This window comes from Notechis scutatus, chromosome 8 (assembly GCF_049901735.1).
Source record: "Notechis scutatus isolate UNSWTSFEM ecotype Mainland chromosome 8, rNotScu1.2, whole genome shotgun sequence".
NCBI classification, from domain to species: Eukaryota; Metazoa; Chordata; class Lepidosauria; order Squamata; family Elapidae; genus Notechis; species Notechis scutatus.
Genome location: NC_142016.1, coordinates 20,397,728 through 20,421,540, shown reverse-complemented (window position 1 = coordinate 20,421,540; position 23,813 = coordinate 20,397,728). Strand labels below are relative to the sequence as shown.

The 23,813-nt window shown below is 42.5% G+C and overlaps 1 protein-coding gene across 5 annotated transcripts; it reads left to right on the top strand.

Moving 5' to 3' along the window:
* The first annotated feature begins 2,136 nt into the window (after positions 1–2,136).
* LOC113423253 (sialic acid-binding Ig-like lectin 10) lies at positions 2,137–22,298 on the top strand. Of its 5 annotated transcripts, none has more exons than XM_087971024.1 (11): positions 2,137–2,329; positions 6,980–7,116; positions 8,804–9,226; positions 10,098–10,151; positions 10,437–10,685; positions 12,823–12,888; positions 13,002–13,253; positions 13,957–14,289; positions 16,374–16,452; positions 18,478–18,598; positions 21,627–22,298. In XM_087971024.1, exons 2-11 carry the CDS (start codon positions 7,017–7,019, stop codon positions 21,828–21,830), a joined length of 1,881 nt encoding a protein of 626 aa, XP_087827150.1. In that variant the 5' UTR covers positions 2,137–2,329; positions 6,980–7,016; the 3' UTR covers positions 21,831–22,298. The 5 variants fall into 5 exon arrangements, with proteins under 5 accessions (XP_087827150.1, XP_087827152.1, XP_087827151.1 ...); XM_087971026.1 differs by having other exon boundaries at positions 2,140–2,329; positions 9,014–9,226; XM_087971025.1 differs by lacking the exon at positions 21,627–22,298 and adding an exon at positions 19,805–19,915 and having other exon boundaries at positions 2,151–2,329.
* The last annotated feature ends 1,515 nt before the right edge of the window (positions 22,299–23,813 follow it).

Here is a 23,813-nt window from a genome sequence, read left to right as displayed (position 1 = left end):
CCCAGTCACATTGTCACGCCCACCTAGGCACACCCACAGAACCGGTTGTTACAAAATTTAAATCCCATCCCTGATTTATTGTCCCTTGTGCAGTGTTTTTATTTTTGTAAGCTGCCTGGAGTCTCTGTGAGTGAGTTGCAGCCACATACATTTTCTTAATAAATAAATGTTAGTCTCTGCCTTGCCATGATGCTTTATTCTGGGATGGGGTGACATGTCCTCATAGTTCATGATAAATCGCTAGACAGACAAACAGACAGATGATAGAGATAGAATTGATGGATAAATGATAGAAGTAGATAGATAGATAGATAGATAGATAGATAGATAGATAGATAGATAGATAGATGATAGAGATAGAATAGATAGATTATATAGATGGATGGATGATAGAGATAGAAGATAAATAATAGATTATATAGATGATAGATAGAAAGATAGATGGATGATAGACATAGAAGATAGATAAGATAGATTAGATAGATTAGATGATAGATAGATGATAGAAAGATATAGATGGATGATAGAGATAGAATAGATGGATGGATGGATGGATAGATAGATAGATAGATAGATAGATAGAATTAATTAATTAATTCTTTATTGGCCAAATGCGATTGGATACACAAGGAATTTGTCTCTGGTGCATAAGCTCTCACTGTGCATACAAGCAACCAAGTGGTAAGTCATAGCTCATTGTTGCAATTATTATAAGATACGACAAGTGTATGTATCTCCAGACCTCTCATGCTGTTGAGCAACTAAATATCAGACCTGTATTTCAAATGCAAATTGACACAAGGTGATTCTCAATTGCCAAGAACAAACCATCATCTGACCTCAAAGACTTTGTGTTTCACCTGACAAACCTTGTTATCTCCCTCCACAACACGGAAGGAGAACATTCATTCGAATAGCCGCGAGTACCCCCATGCACAGACTGCTTTTGGTTTTCAGCATCACTGCACTAACCTCTTCCCAGGAGTTCCCTTCTTCTTAAATATTTTGAAGAATTAAGAATTCAGTCTTCTGTAGCACAGTTTCCGCTTTCTTCTGTCTTATTCTCCCAGGGGAGGGGATAAAAAGCCTGATGCCAATTATTTCTTACCTATGTTAATGAAAAAGAAAAATCTGTGTCTAGTCAGCCATTTTATATTCTTTGTGGTAATGTTGCACTAAGAGCATCTTTGAGAGGAATAGACCAAGTGGAATGTCAAAATAGAATTACTGTATGTGTCTCCTCTCTGGAAACCCCCTGCATGCATATTGAATAGTTAAGCAATTCTCCTGTAGCAGAAATACACTGCAGTACAAGACTTTATTTCCCCTTGTGCCACAGTTCCTGAACCCTGGTGGGCAGAAAATGCTCACGTAACTAAATTTAGTGTGCTTGGATAACTGGTGTAACTTGGAGTAGACTCTCTTGTGTGCTCAGGTAGCTCCATGGAGAGTGCGCACGAATCTTCTGGCAGTGTATGATTTCCTGTGGAACTGTTGTAGTTATGAAAGTTAACCTGAGAGAACTTTGTCCCCCATCTTTAGGCGCAGTGTCCATACCTGTAACAAATCAAGAAATTTAACAGAATTGGAAGGGACCTTGGAGGTCTCTAATCCAACCTCTTGCTTAAGCAGGAAATCATATACTATTTCAGACAAATGGTTGCCCAATCTCTTCTTAAAAGCCTTCAGTGTTGGAACATCCACAACTTCTGGAGGCAATTTATTCCACTGATTAATTGTTCCGTCAGGAAATGTCTCCTTAGTGCTAGGTTGCTTCTCTCCTTGGTTAGTTTCCATCCAAGTCTCTCATGGCTCATTCGTACAACATGCTAAGCTGGTTAATTTTAGCAATGTTTCATTTTTCTTTGCTGGGTGACCTTGGACCAGTCACTCTCTTTCAGCCCAACACTCACAGAGTTGTTCTTGTGGGAAAAACAGGAGGAGGAAGGAATATTATGGGTGATCACCAGCCTGAGTTATGTATAAAAATAATAAAGGCAGGCTATAAATAAATAAATAAAATAAAAATAAAAGATGTGACAGAAATTTTGTCTCACCACTTGCTCCCAAACGACCCTGGAGGGCATGTTGTAATTGAGGAAAATATCATACCCCTCCCTGTGCACACACAATTTTCACACACTTCTGCTTTTTTCTGCACGCCACCATCTCTTTGGCGTCTCCCACAAGTTCAGCTCTATGGTCTTTGTCTCACAGCAGACTCAGCAACCGCTGGTCGTGGTGGGAAGAGAAAGTACATTAATTAGCCATAATAAGGGAGAAAAAATTCTCACTGGAGAAAGGAAAGAATCTGGAACGAGAAACCAAGGTATAGTCTTGTTGTGAGTTTAAGTAACTTTTTCTGAGGGATGTCTTGATGTATTTTCATTCGAATGCCGATAACTTCTGACTCAAAATAATTCAGAACATAAATCCTGATAATGATGTTAGATAAAGTTTGTGTGTGTGTGTGTGTGTGTGTGTGTGTGCACGCACACACACATGTGGAAGCTTTTGAGTCACTGTTATCTCCTGGTGACTGCTTGCACTAGCCCCTGTAGTTTTCTTGACAAGATTTTTCAGAAGTGGTTTGTCCTTTCCTTTTTTCCAGAATGGAGAGAAAGTTACTTGCCTTTGTGGTTAAGGCAGATCTAGAAGAACTGACAGTTGTTCAGTTTCTGGCCTGATGCCTTAAACCACTACACCAAACTGTCTCTCAAAACTGGGTTTCTGAAGCTTTCTTTTCGTAAACCAGAACTAAATTTGGACGTTAACTCCACTTTGAACTAGAAGTCAGGATTGCTGAACCATAGGGTCATGCATTAAAATAATATGGTTGTGGCAATTGTCAAAAAAAGGGCTGTGAAAATATCTAGACCCCTCACTGGACATAAATTGTTTCAACTTCTACCCTCAAAATGACGCTATTGGGCACTGCACACCAGAACAACTAGACACAAGGACAGTTTTTTCCTGAATGCCATCACTCTGCTAAACAACTAATTCCCTCAACATTGTCAAATTATTTACTAAGACTGTATTACTATTATTTTTCTCATCCTTCCTAATACCTATCTCTTCCCACTTATGATTATAACCGTGTTTCTTGTATCTTTTCAATTTATATTGTTTTATTTGTTTTCTGGTATGATTAGATTGCTTATTTGGTATCCTATGACTATCACTAAATGTTGTATCATAATTCTTGATAAATGTCTTTTTATTTTTTCTTTATGTACAAATATGCATATGCACCAAAGGCAAATTCTATTCTTATTCTTATTCTTATTCTACTCTATTCTTATTCTATGCTATGCTATTCTTATTCTATTCTATTCTATTCTATTCTATTCTATTCTATTCTATTCTATTCTATTCTATTCTATTCTTATTCTTATTCTTATTCTTATTCTTATTCTATTCTCATTCCTCTAATGTTTTCCTTCACCATGCAAAGAGTCTTTGATTCTTCTACATTGATCTAAGGATGCTTTCAATGTTTTGTTTTGTTTTCAATGAGTTATTTTTTCTGGTGTTTACTGTTTTAAAGCTAAAGAGCATGCAAATATTGCTGCATTCTATTATCTGTGTCTTCACTACGGATGTTTTCTGGCTATTTTGGCTTCCTAATCTGAAAATGGTCCACGGAGAAATTCCTTTGTGACTTCTTCCTTGGGGACTGAACCAAAGTGCATGGTTCAGTCTGAAGCCTAGCTACAAAATGAAACAATATTCACACAGGTCTCTGTCACCTTGTAACTGAGATAAGGGCACAAGAAATCCACAGGAAGAATATCTTCTTCCTTTTGGACATGTCAAAGTTAGTTCTCCTACATTAAGAGGAAAGCAACCAACCATCAACATAATCCATTGCTAACATGAAGGACAGAAGGTAATTAGGTCTTACACCCAAAAGGGAGTCTGTTCAAGCTATTACATAGCTCAAGGTGGAGAAAGAGGCATAGAAATATGATTACTATACCCCCACTAATATACCGACAGGACTTGCTTTTGATACCTAGCCGTTCTAGAATTCTTTCTTAATGGCTTCCTAGTTTTTCTACAATGACTTATTGAAAGTTCAAAGATTCTGTTCTTCTCTAACGACTTTGGGAATTCTCTGATGCACAGTAGATTGTCATGAAGCTTCAGATCGTACATTGGACAACCAATTTCATCTCTGGAGAGGTTTTTAAGACGAGACTGGAACAGCCACCTATTGGAAATAGTATAGGGTCTCCTGCTTGAGCAGGGGGTTGGACTAGAAGACCTCCAAGGTCCCTTCCAACTATATTCTGATTGGTTGATTGATCTCTGTCTCAGATTTAGCAGGAAGGTCAAGAGAGATCAGAACTGAAGTTCTTGAAGGCTCCCTGCCCTTCAAAGGAAGATTCTAGTTTCCTTACCAAGAGGCTATTGGAAGAGGATAGGATAAAGTTACAGAAGTCCCAGCAATTGGATTGTTTTCCTTTTTAATACTCAACATTTCCCAGGTTCTTAATCTATTCCTCATGGCTGCTGTATGAACAAGTAAGTTCTCCTAACCTACTACACAGGAAAATCAGCTACTAAGAATGTGAAAAGGGACGTGGTGGCTCAGTGCCTAAGATGCTGAGCTTGTCGATTAGAAAGGTCAGCAGTTCAGCAGTTTGAATCCCTAGAGTCACATAATGGGGTGAACTCCCATTACTTGTCCCAGCTTCTGCTAACTTAGCAGTTTGAAAGCATGTAAAAATAGAAAAATAGGCACCACTTTGGTTGGAAGGGAACAGCGTTCCGTGCGCCTTCAGTGTTTAGTCATGCCGACCACATGACCACGGAGACGTCTTTGGACAGTGCTGGCTCTTTGGCTTTGTAATGGAGATGACCACCGCCCCCTAGAGCCAGAAACAACTAACACATATGTGTGAGGGGAACCTTTATGTTTATTTAAGAATATGAATCTCTCTCCAGTTCTAAGTGTACCATTAGAAATTCCCTGGAAAAAAGACTGTACAATGACAAACAAGATACTCATATACCTTTCAGCCACCTCAACGTCAGTGGAAGATGGTGTACCTTACCTAGTAGAAGTTCACCCAAACATGCTGAATAGTCAAGACCTTGTTGATGACCCAAGCTCTGTAAAGGACCTTGGAATACTCACCTCTAATGATCTGAGTGCTAGAGCCCACTGCAACTACATAGCCAAAAAGGCATTAAGAGTTGTTAACCTAATCCTACGTAGCTTTTTCTCTGGCAATATCACACTACTAACCAGAGCATACAAAACATTTGCTAGACCAATACTCGAATACAGTTCATCAGTCTGGAACCCTCATTACGTATCTGATATTAGCACAATTGAGAAAGTCCAGAAATATTTCACAAGAAGAGTTCTCCACTCTTCTACTCGTTGTAGAATACCTTATGCCAACAGACTTGAAATTCTAGAACTAGAAAACCTTGAATTACGCCGTCTTTGGTCTGACTTAAGCATGGTATATAAAATCATACATTGCAATGTCCTACCTGTCAATGAATACTTCAGCTTCAACCATAACAACACAAGAGCACACAATAGATACAAACTCAAAGTAAACCGCACCAAACTTGATTGCAGGAAATACGACTTCAGCAATAGAGTAGTTAATGTCTGGAATACTCTACCCGACTCTGTAGTCTCTTCCCCAAACCCCAAAAACTTTAACCTTAGACTGTCTACCATTGACCTCACCCCTTTCCTAAGAGGTCTGTAGGGGGCGTGCATAAGCGCACCAACGTGCCTACCGTCCCTGTCCTATTGTTTCTCTATTCTTTTATTTTTCTTATATGTACCCATCTCATGTATTCACAACTATGTATACACTTATACTTATTATCTTGTAAACAATTGACAAATCAAATAAATAAAATAAATAAATAAAAATACTCCTTTGAGCAAACATAGAATATGGAAAACATGGAAAAATAGTTCTTTTTTTTCTTCTTCATAAAATTGGAAGAGATTCTTGAAAAAACAGCCAGAGATATTTTCAGTGCAGCAGTATATAACTAATTCAGGAAGTAACTTGAGAATTTGTTTTGATGAAGCAAACCAACTGAATCAAGCCAACTCTATGCTTCCTCTTTGGGGCCGTTGTTTTAAAGAGTATCAGAATCTGGCTAAGAGGAAATGGGAAACCAAACAGAAGCTGCACTGTCTATTTACTTTACCTCAGAAATTTTTTTCCCCTTGACCCTAAGCTAACACTTCAAAGTAATTAATAGTAGTTTCAATTCCCATAAAAATGTGTTCTCCTTGTCTAACTGACTAAATTACAGTAAGATCTTTTCTTAAGTTAAAAGAAGAAGAAAAGGACATATCACTTCTTTTCTAGACCAGAGATTTATATCCAGGCATGCCAAAATATCATGCAGAACATGCTTGGCTGTTGTCAAAAGACAAAAATGTCAAATAATAATCATGATCAAGGTTAATAATTGTAACTATTGGGATTGTTCAGATGGAAATCAGACAGAGAGCCACTTCTTAACTCATCCATCCTACTGCCAAAATATTTCAGGTGAATTCTATTAATGTAACCCTGCATGCAGAGGTGGTATTCAGCCCGGTTTGGACTGGTTCTACTGAACTGGTAGTAATGATTCTGCGGAGTTCAGAGAACCAGCAAATCGTGCCACCGGCTAGCCTCGTGCACCTCACTCTGCTCTGCCCCACCCTATATACCTTGCCTTTGCCATGTGGCCCAGCTAATCTCTGTGCCTCGCACTCACATTTTTGGCAAACCGATGGTGAAATTATTTGAAACCCACCACTGCCTGCATGGCGAATCCATTCTGGTTAGGAGGTGGTCTGCTTAAGATAATTGAACAATTTCTACCTTCCACTCCAACACTTTGGATGGACAGGTGCAATCTCTGTGACAGTTGCAAACATTTTTTTTTTTTTTGCTTTTTGTAAGCACACCAGATCACACTGCTTCTCTTCCTACTACAGAGCTCATCCTTCCAAATAAATATCAAGATAAAACAAGATGCCAGAAAATGACAGCACTTGTTGGATAAGGCTTCTTCCTTGTAAGAAAAAGAAACTGTTTCTTTCCTTGGCAGGAATCTTGGCCATTCTCTGCAAAGGTAGGTGCAATGTAGTAAAATAAGAAAAAATGTGGAATTTACTATCATTGCCCAGTTGACATTGGGAGTGACAGTGTTCAGCATATCTGGTGGACAGAAGGTTGCTGTACTTTGATTTCAGTTTCCTTTGGAGCAGTGGTCTCCACTCTTTTCTCATACTGGAGACTTGTGATATTTCTATGAAATTTGGTTTATTTACAAATGCGTAAGTTGATCAGGAGCTTATTTTGAGAAGCTAAGAAAGATTGGCTATGGATAGGACTTGGGTGAGAGACCTCCAGAGAATACAAGGGCTATAAGGTAGAATGAGAAACTAGCAATATTGCAGACAGAACCTCAACTGTAACCAAGGCATAGATATGGAACATTGTATTGGTTATTCCCAGAGAGGGAGATCAGAAGATGGTTTATAAATAAAAGTATTGAGAGATCCAGAAAATTCTTAGATAAATTTCCAATAACAGGATGTTGGTTGCATTTTGGCTGCGGTCTTTACACATCTCTTGATTCAGTCTGTCCTTTCCAACTGAGATAGTTTAACCATTTGGCAAAATTCACTTTTTATGAGTGAATTATAAATTTTGACTTACAAGTGTCCAATTATTATTTTTTCCTTGCATTTTCTTAAACCACAGGGAATCATTTCATTGTGGAGTTATATCTATTATTTATACTGCATGGTGGTACAGTGGTTAGAATGCAATGTTGCAGACTGACTCTGCCCACAGTCAGGAGTTTGATTCTGACCGGCTGAAGATTAACTCAGCCTTCCATCCTTCCGAGGTCGGTAAAATGAGGACCCAGATTGTTGTGGGCAATATCCTGACTATTCTGCCTGTCCTGTAAACTGCTTAGAGAGGGCTGTAAAGCATTGTGAAACGGTATAGAAGTATAAGAGCTATTGCTATTATTGTCTTGGATATGTGGGCTGTATCGGACATAACATGGCAAAACCTAAACCTGGATTAATAATAGACAATTGCTGTGTTTTTGTTACCTACAATTCCCAAACCACCAAAACTACACAATGGCTTTGCACAGTGTTGTTGTTCACCAATATAGCCAGATAATGCCACAACATAGAGAACCCTAAATTGCTGAATGACACCTTCTCTTTCAATCTTTTGAGCCTACTATTATGGTGGAGAGGGTGCACAGTGGATACATCCAGAGGTGGTATTCAGCAGGTTCTGACCAGTTCTGGAGAACCGGTAGGGGAAGTTTTGAATAGTTTGGAGACTCGGCAAATCCCACCTCTGACTGCCCCTGCCCCCGTCTATTCTCCACCTCCCATTGAGTCCCAGCTGATCGGCTGGGTCTTCTTTGGTTGCCCTGCATAGGAGAACGGAGCTGGAGGGCAGGTTAGTGGGGTGGGGAGGGAATGGGGATTTTGTGGTAACCTTCCCTTAGGAGTGGGGAAGGAATGAAGATTTCACAGTATCCTTCCCCTGCCATGCCTACCAAGCCACGCCACGCCCACCATGCCACGCCCACAGAACTGGTAGTAAATTTTTTTGAATCCCACCACTGGATACATGGCCTCATCTTTTAGGTGGTTTGACAACTTGTGATGTTCTCCATTTTAGGAGCTGGTCCTGCAAGAAACATTAAAGTCCCCCCCCCCCCGTGTTTTCATTTAGGTTTTGCCTGTATCCAAACTAATTTTGTTTTGTTTTTCTTCGATCAGGAATCAGAAGTCAAGCAGGGCAGGAGTATACTATTACCATGTCACCTTCTGTCTCTGTGCAGCGTGGTTTCGCTGTTTATATTCCATGCCAGTTCACTTATAACCAGGGAGACCTGTCAAGGAATGAGAAAGTAGTGGCTTATTGGATTAAGCATTCGCCACAACATCATTCCTGTTCTCCATCATCTCAGCCAGACTGTTTGCCTGTAGCTACCAATGACCAAAACCAGATAGTCGAACGTTCGGCCAAGGATCGCTTCTATTTATTTGGAGATCCAAGGAAAGGAAATTGCTCACTGGTCATCAGGGATGCTCGCATAGAAGATGAAGGGCAGTACTACTTGAGAATTGAGGGGAAACGGTACTTAAAATTTTCTTTTCTCCAAGGAAATGGGAATACTTCACCTTATGTTCATGTGATAGGTAAGTAGTTTTCTACTTTTTTATACAGTGAAGAGATCAGAAAAGATCGAGGAGAATAGCTATTTGGAGGTATGGGTGAAAAAACCCAAGATAGCCACTGTGACTGAATAATTGAAGCATCACCTCATTTTAAAGTGCATTGCATGTTATAAAAAGCTGAGCCATCAGTCACCTCCAGTACCCGCCATTTTGCCTTTTTTTTTTACTTCCTTCTTCCACCCCTCCACTCCTTTGAGGCCTGCAACTACATTGATGAGCAAAGAATGGCTTCCTCTCGTTTCATCTTCCAATGTTGACTCAGCAGAGGAAATAAATTAGATTATATTCCTGCCAACATTAAGAACCAAACCGTAACCTGTTGTTGAGGCCTCTTTTGGTGCTTTTAAAGAAGGAGTCTCAACCCTGGCAACTTTAAAACCTGTGGACTTCAACTCAGCCATTTGGCTGGGGAATTCTGGCACTTGAAGTCCACAGATCTTAAAGTTGCCAGGGTTGGAGACTCCTTCTTTAAAGGAGAGATGTGTTACCTGGTGCCTTCCAGATATTCTGGAGTACAGCCCCCATCCCATGTCTCCTCTAGCTGAACCTTAACTGATTTCAGACAGCTAAGGGTTGAAGGTGTTTGGCACTGGGTTGGGAGACCAGTAAAAAAAAATATCCCAGGGTTTAGATTAGCAAATTGACAAAACATTATGATGGTAGAAATGGCAAAACCTCTCCCAAAGCATTGCCTAGAGAAGCAAATGCATATTTCTGTTGACTCTTTTCTTTTCTAGCTGGCCAAGTTGGAACAACCGACTCTGTCTTCCTTGAGCTTGATGACTCTATGTAACTTCTTGGAACTTTCACTTTTCCTCTTCCTGTGTTTCAGAACCACCCCAGAAAGTCAATATCACAGTGGACATCACAGACTCGAGACAACTCGGTGAGATTTCAAATCATGGAGCCTTTCAAGCACCGTACAGGGGGTTGATTTGTTCCCAAATGTTTTTGCAAGCTTGAAATGTTCTCTCCTTTTATCCGATTGTTCCATAAGCAGCATCTCTTCTCCCCTTTTTACAAGGTCATTGCATTATATATTTCATGAGTGAAACCAAACAACCAAATATTCAGCTATCTTGGTTTTTTGAAATTAGGCCAAATCTGGGGAGGTGGCTTCCAATTTTCCGTTTTGGGTAGTTCCCTGACCAGTGCTCCTAAATGCTTGCAGGCTTACCAGAAAGGAAAGAGGGAGTCAACCATGTAACAGTCAAGGAAGGAAACACTGTCACCCTGATCTGCACTGCTGATGGTAGACCACCTCCCAATCTATCCTGGATGAAGGAGAACCAGAAAGTTGGTGAACCCACAGGTTACCTTCAGCTGCGTGAAATTGGACCAGAGGATGCTGGAAAATATCAATGCCTGGCAAATAGTCAGCACGGATCACTCAAGACGATGGTTGAAGTGATTGTCCAGTGTAAGATTTACTTGTTGTTGGGTTGTGTAGCTGAAAATACTCATCCACTATAGTTTGATTTACAGTGATCCAGCAAACATTCCAGTGGTGGGATTCAAGTTTTTTTTTTACTACTGGTTCTGTGGGTGTGGTTTGGTGGGCGTGACTTGCTGGGCGTGGCAGGGGAAGGATACTGCAAAATCTCCATTCCCTCCCCACTCCACTGACCTGCTTTCCAGCTCCGTTCTCCTGTGCAGGGCAACCAAAGAAGTCCCAGCCAATCAGCTGGGACTCAATGGGAGGCAGAGAAGAGATGGGGGCAGGGCCAGTCAGAGGCGGTATTTGCCGGTTCTCCGAACTACTCAAAATTTCCGCTACCAGTTCTCCAGAACTGGTCAGAACCTGCTGAATACCACCTCTGAAACATTCCCATTTCATACATCCTTACCCAGGTGAATCTTCCGTTAATGGAGGTCTCCACAAATGTGTATGGATATGAGTGCCTATTGTTCATCTAGGTCAGGGTGTCAAACTCAATTTCATTGAGGGCCACATCAGGGTTGTGTTTGACCTCGGGGGTCCGGGGTGGGCATGGCCATCTCAACATCACTCAGGTCGGGAGCACCTGTGGTGGCCTGAGTGGTTGCCAGAGAAAGCGGGGTCCCGAGCTCGGTGCTAAAACTCCACTTTTCCTTTCTTAAAAACATTTCAGTTGCGTCTCCCTTTTACCACAAAAGAACAGGCCACGCACTTTTGAGGGGAAGTTACGACTGTCTAAAATGAGGAAAGGAAGATGGGTGTGGTGTCTTATTTCCTAAAATAAAAGTTGAGCAAGGAAAGCTGGACTTATTCACGCAATACTTTTCTCTGATCTGCTGCTTCAAACCCTTTTCTTTCAGCTTTGCTTTGGAAAGACATCTATACCGATCTATTCTATTCCTTCTTGAAGGCTGGGGACGATGGAAATTATAACCCAAAGGATTGGGGGGGGGCGGAGAGAAGAGATAAAACATTATAAAAGGCTGCCTCAAGGGAAAAATGAAGGTTATTCCCTCACAAAAAAACAGATAAGAATTTCTTCCTCAATATAATTTGTATTGAAATGCTATGGGTTGTGCAGCTGCATCTCTAGAATTGCTGTTAGAATACAAAATCTGATACAGGCTTGTTTCCTCTATGAGTTGCCCCTTTTTTACTCCTAAAAAAAGAGGGGAAAAAAGAAATCTAGATTCTCAGAATGCCAAAAAGAAGTTTAAATTAGAAATTATTCTACTTCATTCTCTTTCCTCACTTCCCTCCTGCAAACAACGATGCAAATAACGATATGAAAGGAATTCACGGCATCCCATTCAGGAAATGTGTACAATGAAGGATGCAGGAAATATAGTCAGTAACCCAGAAATGGCTATTTTATTGTCAGGGCGCTGGGCTGATGGAATGGGACAACTGGCCACGGCCACATTGTTGTGGCCACTTCACTGCCCCCACCCCAATCCCAGCTGACTCACTATGGCCCTGCCATCCTGGTGAAGTGTCTGCAACAAAGTGGCCCTGGCCAATTGTTCTAGACTCCTGTGAAGAAGAGTACAGAATTCACACAGCTTGGATCCTTTATTTTGAAACTTCCGACTCCTCATTCTGGAGTTCTTTAGAAAAGCCATGAAAATTTGGCTCTTCACTCTTTGGTGAGAGAAAGTGAGATCCTTTGTTCATCACACTTGTCATTTACTGACCATAAGCTCTGAAGCAGAGGTGGTATTCAGCAGGTTCTGACCAGTTCTGGAGAACCGGTAGCGGACATTTTGAGTAGTTCGGAGAATCGGCCAATACCCCCTCTGACTGGCTCCACCAACCCCATCTATTCTCTGCCTCTCGAGTCCCAGCTGATCGGCTGGGTCTTCTTTGGTTGCCCTGCACAGCAGAACGGAGCTGGAAAGCAGGTCAGTGGGGTGGGGAGGGAACGGGGATTTTGCAGTATCCTTCCCCTGCCACGCCCACCATGCCACACCCACGTAACTGGTAATAAAAATGTTGAATCCCACCACTGCTCTGAAGCAATTTTTAAGATGCTCTGTCTTACAGGCCAGAGACCTTGCCCTTCTTCTCCACAAAAGCTTTTCTCTTATGAAGTTTGATATGTTTTTTTTCTTCCCCCCAGATCATCCAAAGATGCCGGTTTTCAACATCTCCCAAACTCACAGGAGAGGCTCCATACTCACTCAAGGTACTTAAGGATGCAACTATGAGCAGGATTTCTCCCTTTTCTGAAGGATGCCACTGGCTGGCTTGACCAAGGCTCTTTCATGGGAATGATGGGTGCTTTTACTCTGGTTTCAGGTTGCTCCAAGGAGCTGGCCAGTGACTCTGAGTTGACAGCCCAAGAAGGTGACTCATTGGAGGTGTTCTGCAAAGCAGATAGCAATCCTCCAGCTGCAACTAGTTGGGTGAAAGGGGACAGCCCCTTGCAGAAGCCTCTAGATAACCAATTGAGACTGACCAATCTGACAGTTGCAGATGAGGGTGTCTATGTGTGCAAAGCTACAAACATGTTTGGCGGTATTCAGAGGACCTTCTGGCTATCTGTAACATGTGAGTGAACCATAATCCTCTAGAAGACACTTCCTTCTAATCTAGAGGGAAGCTATTAATGCTGTTGAGTGCTTGAGCTAGAGAACATTCCTCATCCTTGGTAGAAAACGAGCCAAGGTTCAGTTGGGCTGAAGAGAGAGAGAGAATCGAAGAGAGATTCCTTGCTACGACAAGCCAAGTAGGATGTTCATAATGAGGGAGGTCAAATGAGGGTTGAAGGCCTATTATAGGACAGTGAGACTTATTATCAGTGATACTTTTGTCACTATGACAGTCCTACGTTTGGAAAAACCATGTCACCGTTTTCCTTTTCATGCAGAGATGCTAAAGTGTTGCACATCTGCCCCAAAGTCCTAATGTTGGAACTACATGCGGGGGTGGGATTCTGTCGGTTTGGACCAGTTTGGGTGAACCAACCCCTAGCTCCGACGATTGGCGGGCTCCGAATCGGTTCGCTCCGGCGATCGTGTGGGCTCGCCTGCCCGCCCCTGTGCTGTACTCACCTATATCTGCTCATCTGATTTACGGGGCAGAAGGGATCACCACACTTCAGCTGTGTTACTTCCTCAAAGTAACATTGAAGGGAAATAGTTTTGTATGCTGTCCATGTGCACGCACACGCGTGAAGTGCCCAATTAGTGAACTGGTTGTTACACCCCGAGCATCCCACCATTGACTCCACGGCTCTTTCGCTCTTTTTCAGATGCCCCAAAGCTCAGCAGGAGCCCCCAGAAAAATACAACCTGTTCTTACCATGACAATGGTTTCCTGTGTGTTTGTACCTTGCATGCTAAACCCCCTCCCCGGATCGAGTGGGAGGTGGATGGGGAGAGGATAACCGAGGAGAGAAGGAGGAGAGAAAACCTGACCGTCCAAGCGCTAGTCCAGAAGAATGAGGTCACCAGTACTTTAAAGTGGACGGGCAGCCTGGATAGAGCCCATAATATTATCTGCATGGGGAGCAATTCTTATGGAATCCAAAACATACCATTCCTTTTGGATGCCAAGCGACACCCAACTTCAGAGTCTTCCATAGGTAAGGAACTCCACTAGGTACGTGTAAGGCAGTGGTGTGTTTCAAATATTTTTTACCACGGGTTCAGTCGGCGCGGCTTGGTGGGCGCACACTTTGCGCAGGCGTGGAGGCATTTTGAGTCACTCTCCCTGACGCTTCAGCAGCTGCCGTGTGGCAATTACTGTGCCGCGCAAAGCAGCTGTGCTTCAAAAGCAGGACATAAAAGGTGAGTATCGGAGCCCGGGTGGGCGGGTGGTCCCAACAGCAGAGTTTTGGTGAGAACCAGCATGGTCTCTGCTGCTCATCGCCGCTACTGGCTCGGCAGAACCGAGCCGAACCGGTAGAATACCACCACTGGTGTAAGGATATGTAGGAATTACCTTGAAAAGTAGAAGGAAAAACCCATAGCCTAGACCAGTGATGGCTAACCTTTTCAGCTTGGTGTGTCGAAAATCGGGAAAAAGTGTAGCCTTCCTCGGGTCGTGTGTCACTTCAAGAAATATCAATAATTTGGTTTATGACGGACTGGGCTGGGGTGATCACACAGGGCTGTGAAACTCGTCTCCCTGGTCTCAGGGCTGCAGGTGCAGGATGTGGGGATCGGAAGGCCACCTTACAGGGCTGTGAACCTCATGGATCTCCTTTCCTCCTGTAGCGTTCCTGAGGTAATGAAACTGACAAACCTCAGTTTATGGCGGTTAAAACTGGTTCTCTGCTGCAAAGATCTCGCGGCAGCGGTGACACCACGCCTCCACGCAACAATCAGGGAGCAGGGATTGGAGCAGAGCACAGGCAGCCTCTAAATGTGCAGGTTTTCCCCACACCAACAGGCGTGTCAGTCAAAGTGCCTTGTCATAGGTTAGCCATCACTGGCCTAGACAATAAGAACCCTGGTGGTACAGTGGTGAAAGTGCAGTATTGTAGGCTAACTCTGCCCATAGCCCACAGTTCGATCCTGATGGGTTCGAGGTTGACTCGGCCTTCCATCCTTCTGAGGTCGGTAAAATGAGGAGCTAGATTGTTGGGGGCCATAGGCTGACACTGTAAATTGCTCAGAGAGTGCTATAAAACACTATGGGGCAATATACGAATCTAACTGCTATTGCTACTGCTAATGGTCTGATAAATGAATTATGACTCCTGAAGAAGGGTGAAGAAGAGGAGACAACATCTCAGAAAAGACTCTGGTTTTGGGAGAGTAAATGTAAGGATGGGAGAGGTAGTTGCAGGCTTGCAAGTTTCAGTTACAGATAACCCTTGACTTACAATTAACAATTGGGACCACAATTTCCATTGCTATGCATAAGTGAGTCACGGCCAATTTCATGAGCTCTTTTTGGGGGGGGGCAACGGTTGTTAAGCAAATCACTGTGGTCATTAAGTGAATCACATAGTCGTTAAGCCAAACTGGCTCCCTCTTCCCATTTTGATTTTGCTTATCAGAAGCCAGCTGGGAAGATCACGTATGGCGAACACGTGACATTGATATGTTGCAGTTGTCCTAAACACAGGCCGGTTGCCAAGTGCCCCAATTTTGATTCTGTGATTGTGGGGGAAGCCATGGTGGTTGTAAGGATCACTTGTAAGTCACCTTTTTTTCAGTGCCAGCGTCACTTGGAAAGGTCCCTGAATGGATGGTTCTAAAACAAGGACTACCTACTGGTATAATGATTCTTATCCGTTTCCTTCAAGGCAGTGGTGGGATTCAAAAATTTTTACTACCATTTCTGTGGGCGTGGCTTGGTGGGCGTGGCAGGGGAAGGATACTGCAAAATCCCCCTTCCCTCTCCACCCCACTAACCTGCTTTCCAGCTCCGTTCTCCTGTGCAGGGCAACCAAAGGAGACCCAGCCAATCAGCTGGGACTCAATGGGAGGCAGAGAATAGATGGGGTTGGCAGGGCCAGTCAGATATTTGCCAGTTCTCCGAACTACTCAAAATTTCTGCTACCGGTTCTCCAGAACCGGTCAGAACCTGCTGAATACCCACCTCTGGAACTAGACTTCCTAACGTCCTAAAATCTCTTACCAACTTCTTACCTGAAGAATCAGGTTTCCTAATTCCCCAGAATTGATTTCCTTCAACAGTTTTGGTTTATTGTTACAGAAAGATCTTTGTTCGTTGCTGGGATATGTGGAATTTTTCTGGGAGCTGGAATCCTCATGTTGTGTTTATTCCTGATCAGGTAAGTTTCTGTCCAGGACTTTATGTTTTGGCAGGATTGATAAGATCACGCTCTGAACAATAACTAGTATCAATCTATCAATCTCACTATACGTGAATCACAGCCAGCCGATTGCAGATTTGACAGATCCAGCCCAGGCCCTACCTTCTTCCACGTTCTAGGTTTTCAATACGTAGATGGTGAAATTCAGAAGCTTCATTAAATGTTGACAATTGTTATGCTCCAGATCTGATAGATTTCCGTAGAGTTGCAATGCTGAACAATTTGTTAATTGTTCTGTCATCAACACCAATGAAGAATTGGGCCAACATACTACTTATAATTATCATTCTTTATGGGATATATGACTGCAAAAGATGACAGGGAAATGGAAGTAGGGAAGATAGAGAACGTGTGGCAATATATGTGTGTTTATTGTTTGCTTGAAAATGAATGGTGTGGTGGCCTAGAGGTGAACCTCTCACATCACAATCAGGAGGCTGTGAGTTCGATCCTAGGTAGGGTCAGATATTTCTCTCTCTGGGCAGAATGAGAATATATCTGCTGAACAAAACTCCTCATTGGTGACAGGAAGGGCATCCGGCCAGTAAACACTCAGCTCCATTCAGTTGCCCAGATTCCACCCCACAAGGGATTATGGGGTCATTAAAAGGAGATGATGATTGTATGCTTAACAATGTTTCAAATGAGATGCTTCAGTACATGCAGCAGAATTGGTACAGCATCTCTTTAAAGCAGCCACTTTTTCAGGCTTTGTCACACAGCTGCTTTAATAAGCCACATTAAATTGTCCACAATTTTTCAAGCATGAAATAGTGTAGAGTCAGTAAAATAAATGACACTAATTTTAATACGTCTACTTTAGACAGGACTAAAATTTGGATCCATCTCAAAGTAGGTAGCAGCTTCTCTAGTGTTAGAGGAATACAGGATAAAGGTGCAGCAATTTGTTTGAACACAAATTGTTTCTCTTTTGTTACTATCACTATGTTACTCCCAAGTAGAATATCTATAATAGTGCAGAAAACATTCTGCTTTACTCCAGAAGTTCAACCTAAACTACCCACCTGTCATTGTTATATTTGGGAAGAGCCAAAGTATGATCCACCCAGTGGTGGGATTTAAATTTTTTTACTACCGGTTCTGTGGGTGTGGCTGGGTGGGCATGGCTTGATAGGCCTGGCAGAGGAAGGATAGTGCAAAATCCCTATTCCCTCCACCACCACCCCCACTAACCTGCTTCCCAGCTCCATTCTCCTGTGCAGGGCAACAAAAGACAACCCAGCCGATTAGCTGAGACTAAATGGGAGGGGCAGAGAATAGATGGGGGCGGGGCCAGTCAGAGGCAGTATTTACCGGTTCTCCGAACTACTAAAATTTCCATTACCAGTTCTGCAAAACTGGTCAGAACCTGCTGAATACCACCTCTGGATCCACCCCACTGTCTGAATCCTTAGTGTTTATATAGCATGTGGAAAGACACAAGCCCATAGCCCAATACAATTGTGATTTCAAATAAATGGAGTGTTGCATTGTTGTGGGAGGGAAATGCATCATTAATAAGAGACAGAGACAGAAAAATGATGGATGTAAACTGATTAGGGAATTGACACAAGCAAAAAGTTAAGGATTAAGAAATCAGCTTTAGGAGGAAAAATGGAGAAGCTGGTGGTTTCTTATTCTGGAATAAATATTGCTGTAGCAGTGGATTACTCTAGTAATAGAGGTTGGTCTAGATAGGGGTCCTTAAACTCTTTAGTTCATCAACCCCTTGATGAAGTTTCTAATTGCGCATTAGCCCCCAAACGTCCTCATCCTTATCTTCATCTTCATCCTCATCTTCATCATGTAATAAATATACAAAAAATATAGCAATAACTTCTTGGATAGTCCTATAGAACCATTAGTTAAAGTAGTGTTGATCACTTTGGGGAACCCTGAATTAAATTATTTCCTAGGTCCCATCCATTCTGTGACTCCATGGATGTATAATAATCTTATGTTGTCCCACTGAATTCCTGCCAGGGTTTTTAAGAAGAAGAAAGCATTGCTTGAAGCTAGCCATGTCGAAGGAACCCCTTCTAGAAGAGAACCTCAGGAGGAATCCAAGAATTCCACCCATATCTACGGCAATATTTTCCCGATGGTAAGAAACCCTTATTTTGGCAAAAACAATAACAACAACCACCTTGTGAAGCTAATGTATTGAAAAGGGATGCCAAATAGCTAAAAACAGAGATCAGCAAGCTTATGTCCATTAATCTTTTAGAAACCATCAAACTCTGTCAAGGATCTTGGAGTACTCAACTCTAATGATCTAAGTGCTAGAGCCCACTGTAACTACAGAGCCAAAAAGGCATTAAGAGTTGTTAATCTAATCTTACGTAGCTTTTTCTCTGGTAATATTACACTACTAACTAAAGCATACAAAACATTTGCTAGACCAGTACTCGAATAGAGCTCATCAGTCTGGAACCCACATTACGTATCTGATATTAAAACAGTTGAGAAAGTCCAGAAATATTTCACAAGAAGAGTTCTCCACTCCTCTACTTGTTGCAGAATACCTGATGCCACCAGACTTGAAATTCTAGACCTAGACAACCTAGAACTAAGCCGCCTTCGGTCCGATCTAAGTATGGTACATAAAATTATATATTGCAATGTCCTACCTATCAATGGATACTTCAGCTTCAATCAAAACAATAAAAGAGCACAAAATAGATACAAACTAAAGATAAACCGCACCAATCTTGATTTCAGGAAATACGACTTCAGCAACAGAGTAGTCAATGTCTGGATTACCCTACCTGACTCTGTGGTTTCTTCCCCAAATCCCAAAAACTTTAACCTTAGACCAGGGGTAGTCAACCTTTTTATACTTACTGCCCACTTTTGTATCTCTGTTAGTATTAAAATTTCTCTAACCACCCACCGGTTCCACAGTAATGGTGATTTATAAAGTAGGGGACAAAACCAGGGATGGGATTCAAATTTTTTAACAACTGGTTCTGTGGGCGTGGCTTAGTTGGTGGGCGTGGCTTGGTGGTCAAGTTATTGGCTGGGCATGGCCAACTCAATATCACTCACATCAAGGCACACATCTCCTCGCCTGGCCTCTCATGACTGTGGGATAATGCAACAGTCGTAAGTGTGAAAAATGGTCATAAGTCACTTTTTTCATGCCATTGTAACTTTGAATGGTCACTCCACACAAGCAAAGTACCAGCAAAGGAGGGGGGAAAAACTCCAGAGAAGTTTCTGAGACAGGTCGTCTAGTCCTGCCAAGAATGTAATAAGAGGCAGTTTCTGTAAGCAACACCAGAATGTTTCCTTCCTGCCTTCCTTACAGGATTAGGCCAGTAATTTCTTCTAACAACCGGGTCTCCGAACTGCTTAGAATGTTAACAACCGGTTCTAGTGAATAGGTGCAAACTGGTAGAATCCCACCCCTGGACAAAACTCCTACCGCCTACCATGAAAGCTGGAACACCCACTAGTGGGCAGTAGGGACCAGGTTGACTACCACTGCCTTAGACTGTCTACTATTGACCTCACCCCTTTCCTAAGAGCTCTGTAGGGGGCGTGCATAAGCACACCAATGTGCCTACCGTTCCTGTCCTATTGTTTCTTTTATTTTTTTTATTTTGTATTCATAACTATGTTTTTACTTATACCTATTATCTTGTAAGCCATTGACAAACCAAATAAATAAAATAAATAAATAAAGCCTTTTCTGAAATCAGATGGATTCCTGGTATTTTAAAAAAAATGTAAAGTGTTTTGTGTAAATTCCTTTAGGTTTGGAATGAGCTAATTAAAAGAAAAAGACATCTATTTCTTTTAAAAAATCTACTTCTTTTCAGTTCCAACCTCTTTGGGGCATGGTTCTTATGCCACTGAGATCCCAAATGTTGCCCGGGGCCTAAATTAACATAATATTGAGGAAACTGAGGCACTGACACTTCTGTGTGCCATATGTCAATCTGTCAAGTGCAGTTATTTTCCCCGCTCCTCTCTTAAATATGCTGCCATCAAGCCACTCTCAGGAAGGGAGAATAAAGAATACAGGTAATCCTTGACTTACAGCTATTTGTTCAGTGACTGTTTGAAGTTACAGAATGGCTGAATGAATGATAGTTACAACTGAATTTATCTGAATTATGGCTTGTCCCGGCACCCCTGTGATCATATGAACACAATCCTGGATCCTTGGCAACCTGTTTGCACTTATGACCGGTTGCCAGACACCCTGAGATCATGTGTTCATCATTTGCAACCTTCCCTGCTGGCTTCCCCAGAAAGTCAATGGGGAAGCCGGTAGAGAAGATCACGTATCACAGAGATTAGTGTTCCCCACATCCTTCCCGTCCCCTCTGAGCTTATGCTGCACCAGCCACTTGTGTACCCCCACACAATCTCCCCAACTGAAGGGGTTCCTCTCATGCTTGGCCACATCCTCCTCAATTGCATAGCACCTCTTGTGCACCCCCAGCTTTTACAGCACCTCTTGTGCACCCCTGCATCCCCCGGGACCTGTGTGACATTTCCATTCATTCCTGCATACCCCTGCACACCCCCTGGCATCCTTCTTGATCAGTGTGTGGCACTCTAGCACACCCTCCCTGATCCATTCAGCATCTCTCATGAACCACTGAGCATGGCTATGTATCCTTCCTGAGCTACCAAACACCCCTAAACATCCTTATCAGGCAGGGGTTAGTGGAAACTTTCTGTCCCTATTCATCAAGGAGTTCATTAAGGCTGAACATTCTGAATCTCATTTTGCAGCCTGGACTGAGCTGTTGCTTATGAGATAAGGTGTAGGAGATGAGTAGGCTGCAACCTGAGGGAGGAGTCAAATGTGTCATAAGTCACGAGTCCCTTCGTGCCCGCAAGAGATCTAAAGCCTAGCCCACCTTGAATGCCTTTCTATTCATAACTTCTGTGCATTTCTCTTAATGGTCCCTTAGCCAGATTCTTGCAGTGAACTTAAGCTTGCAATAAATCTCTATACTCATTTGAACTGCCCGAATCTCCTGATTTCCTGGGCAAATTTATCTCCTATTTCTTTGTTGTTTGTGTCCAACAATCACTTAGAAAATAAGGTGAGAACAAGGAAAAAAAATGAGTTTTTCCCTTCTTTTCCCCAAAACATTGTTCCTTTCTTTCAGGCTCCAAGATTATCCTGGGTCAATAAGTCAAAACCTGCTGAAGAAAGGAAGCCCAAAGTACCCCAGGGGTCCACTGTTCCAGCCCCAAGGAGATCAGAGCCACCTGAATTGCAATATGCTGCCATAGATTTCAAGCCGAAAAGTAAAGGCGTTCCAGCCTTAAGCAACGATGATGTGGAATATTCATCCATCCAAAGAAAATAAAGTCCTTGGGAAGAAACAGAAGAGAAAGCGGATTGACGTTTTTTTGAACTTCAGTGCTGACTCCTGAAGATAACCATGGATAGCCAAGAAATAAATCATGAAACAAATCAGTCGGTCATTCAAGCCACAAAATAATCAGTCTCAGATTATCTATTTCAGACCCATTATAAGAAGGCCCAGCTCTCTGTAGAAGGCTGTAATGCTGGGAAAGGAGGAAGGAAAGAGAAGAAGAGGATAACCAGCAGCAAGGGGGATGGATTCGGTCATAGTGGCAATGGGGCTACTTAAGGACAGAAAGTTTATCTATGTGGTTGCTAAGAACTGACACTGACTTGATACGTAATTAATTGATCATTCCTAAGAAACTCCACATATAACGAGGATAGGGCTACCAGATCAAAACTGAGATAATCGACATACACCTACATCCATACATAGTGTGCATATTATATACGTACTACTAAAACATTTGTGTCTCTTTGTCTATATATTTCCATTGGGTGAAGTGGTGCATCGCAGAGCAACAATTTTGGAACTAAGGTGCCTCAAATGGCCCAACGTACAGAACAGGTCCAAAATCCAGGACCTAAGATTCCTGTAGGATTGAAATTTGACAAATTTGTGGCTGCTGCACCACCATGCTGTTAACCAAAGGTTCAGTAGATTGGCCTCCTCCGTTGGCTTTGGAATGGGTCTACTCCCCATGGCCAACTCACCGTGACCAATTTCTCATGACCAACTCACCGCAGAAAATGCCGCAGCCATATCATTTCAGACCAATGGTTGTCCAATCTCTTCTTGGAAACCTCCAGTGTTGGAGCATCCACAACTTCTGGAGGCAAGTTGTTCCACTGGTTAATTGTTCCATCATTCTCCTTAAATTCTAGGTTGCTTCTCTCCTTATTAGTTTCCACCCATTGCTTCTTGTCTTGCCTTCAGGTGGTTTGGAGAATAGCTTGACTCCGTCTTCTTTGTGGCAGCCTCTGAGATATTGGAACACTGCTATCCTGTAACCTCTAGTCCTTCTTTCCATTAAACTAGACATACCCAATTCCAGCAACCGTTCTTTATACGGTTTGACCTCCAGTCCCCTAAGAGGGCAGAGTCAACATTGAGGGTGGAGTCAATGTGATAACAGGAGCTTAGAGCTTTGATTCCACTTTTCAGTTTCAGTGACAATCTTCTACTCTTAACCTGTTGCTTCAAAACATGACTATGACTTAATGAGCATATGATCAAGCTTATACAGCCGGCATCAGATTATCCTCAGCTCTGGCAGGAAACTTTTTAAAAATATTAGTCGACCGAAGGTTCTTCTTTAGACGAGACTGGTGATGATGAAAAATGCTTTTCAGAGAGTAATCCTTGACATTCCCATGATGGAACAAATCCAGCCATTTCCAGGTGAATAAAAACTGAGTTAAGGAACTGGTTCACCTTATTTCACACTGGGTCTTCCTTATATCCAGGTGACAGCTAAAATAAGGCACTTCAGGCAGTGGTGGGATTCAATTTTTTTTTTTACTACCGGTTCTGTGGGCGTGGCTTGTTGGGCATGGTGTGGCTTGGTGGGTGTGGCTTGGTGGGCATGTCAGGGGAAGGATACTGCCAAATCCCCATTCCCTCACCACCCCACTAACTTGCTTTCCAGCTCCATTCTCCTGTGTAGGGCAACCAAAGAAGACCCAGCCGATCAGCTGGGACTCAATGGGACTCAGACAAGAGATGGGGTTGGCAGGGCCAGTCAGAGGTGGGATTTGCTAGTTCTCCAAACTACTCAAAATTTCTGCTACTGGTTGTCCAGAACTGGTCAGAACCTGCTGAATACCACCTCTGGCTTCAGGATTTTAGAAAGGATTTGAGAGGAAAGGTGTGATCCAGATGTTTTCCTTCAGGCACTGGGATTTGGGGTTGCTTCCTTATGCTTCCCTGAGCATAAAACACTTACCAGATGAGGTTTCCTTTGAAGGAGAACTCCTCAAA

Excerpts from the sequence above, each read along its gene's own strand:
- LOC113423253 (XM_087971024.1), top strand. The coding sequence starts at position 7,017 with ATGCCAGAAAATGACAGCACTTGTTGGATAAGGCTTCTTCCTTGTAAG. Across the intron at positions 7,117-8,803 it reads CTTGGCCATTCTCTGCAAAG|GAATCAGAAGTCAAGCAGGG; the intron begins GTAGGTGCAATG and ends TTCTTCGATCAG. Across the intron at positions 13,254-13,956 it reads CTTCTGGCTATCTGTAACAT|ATGCCCCAAAGCTCAGCAGG; the intron begins GTGAGTGAACCA and ends GCTCTTTTTCAG.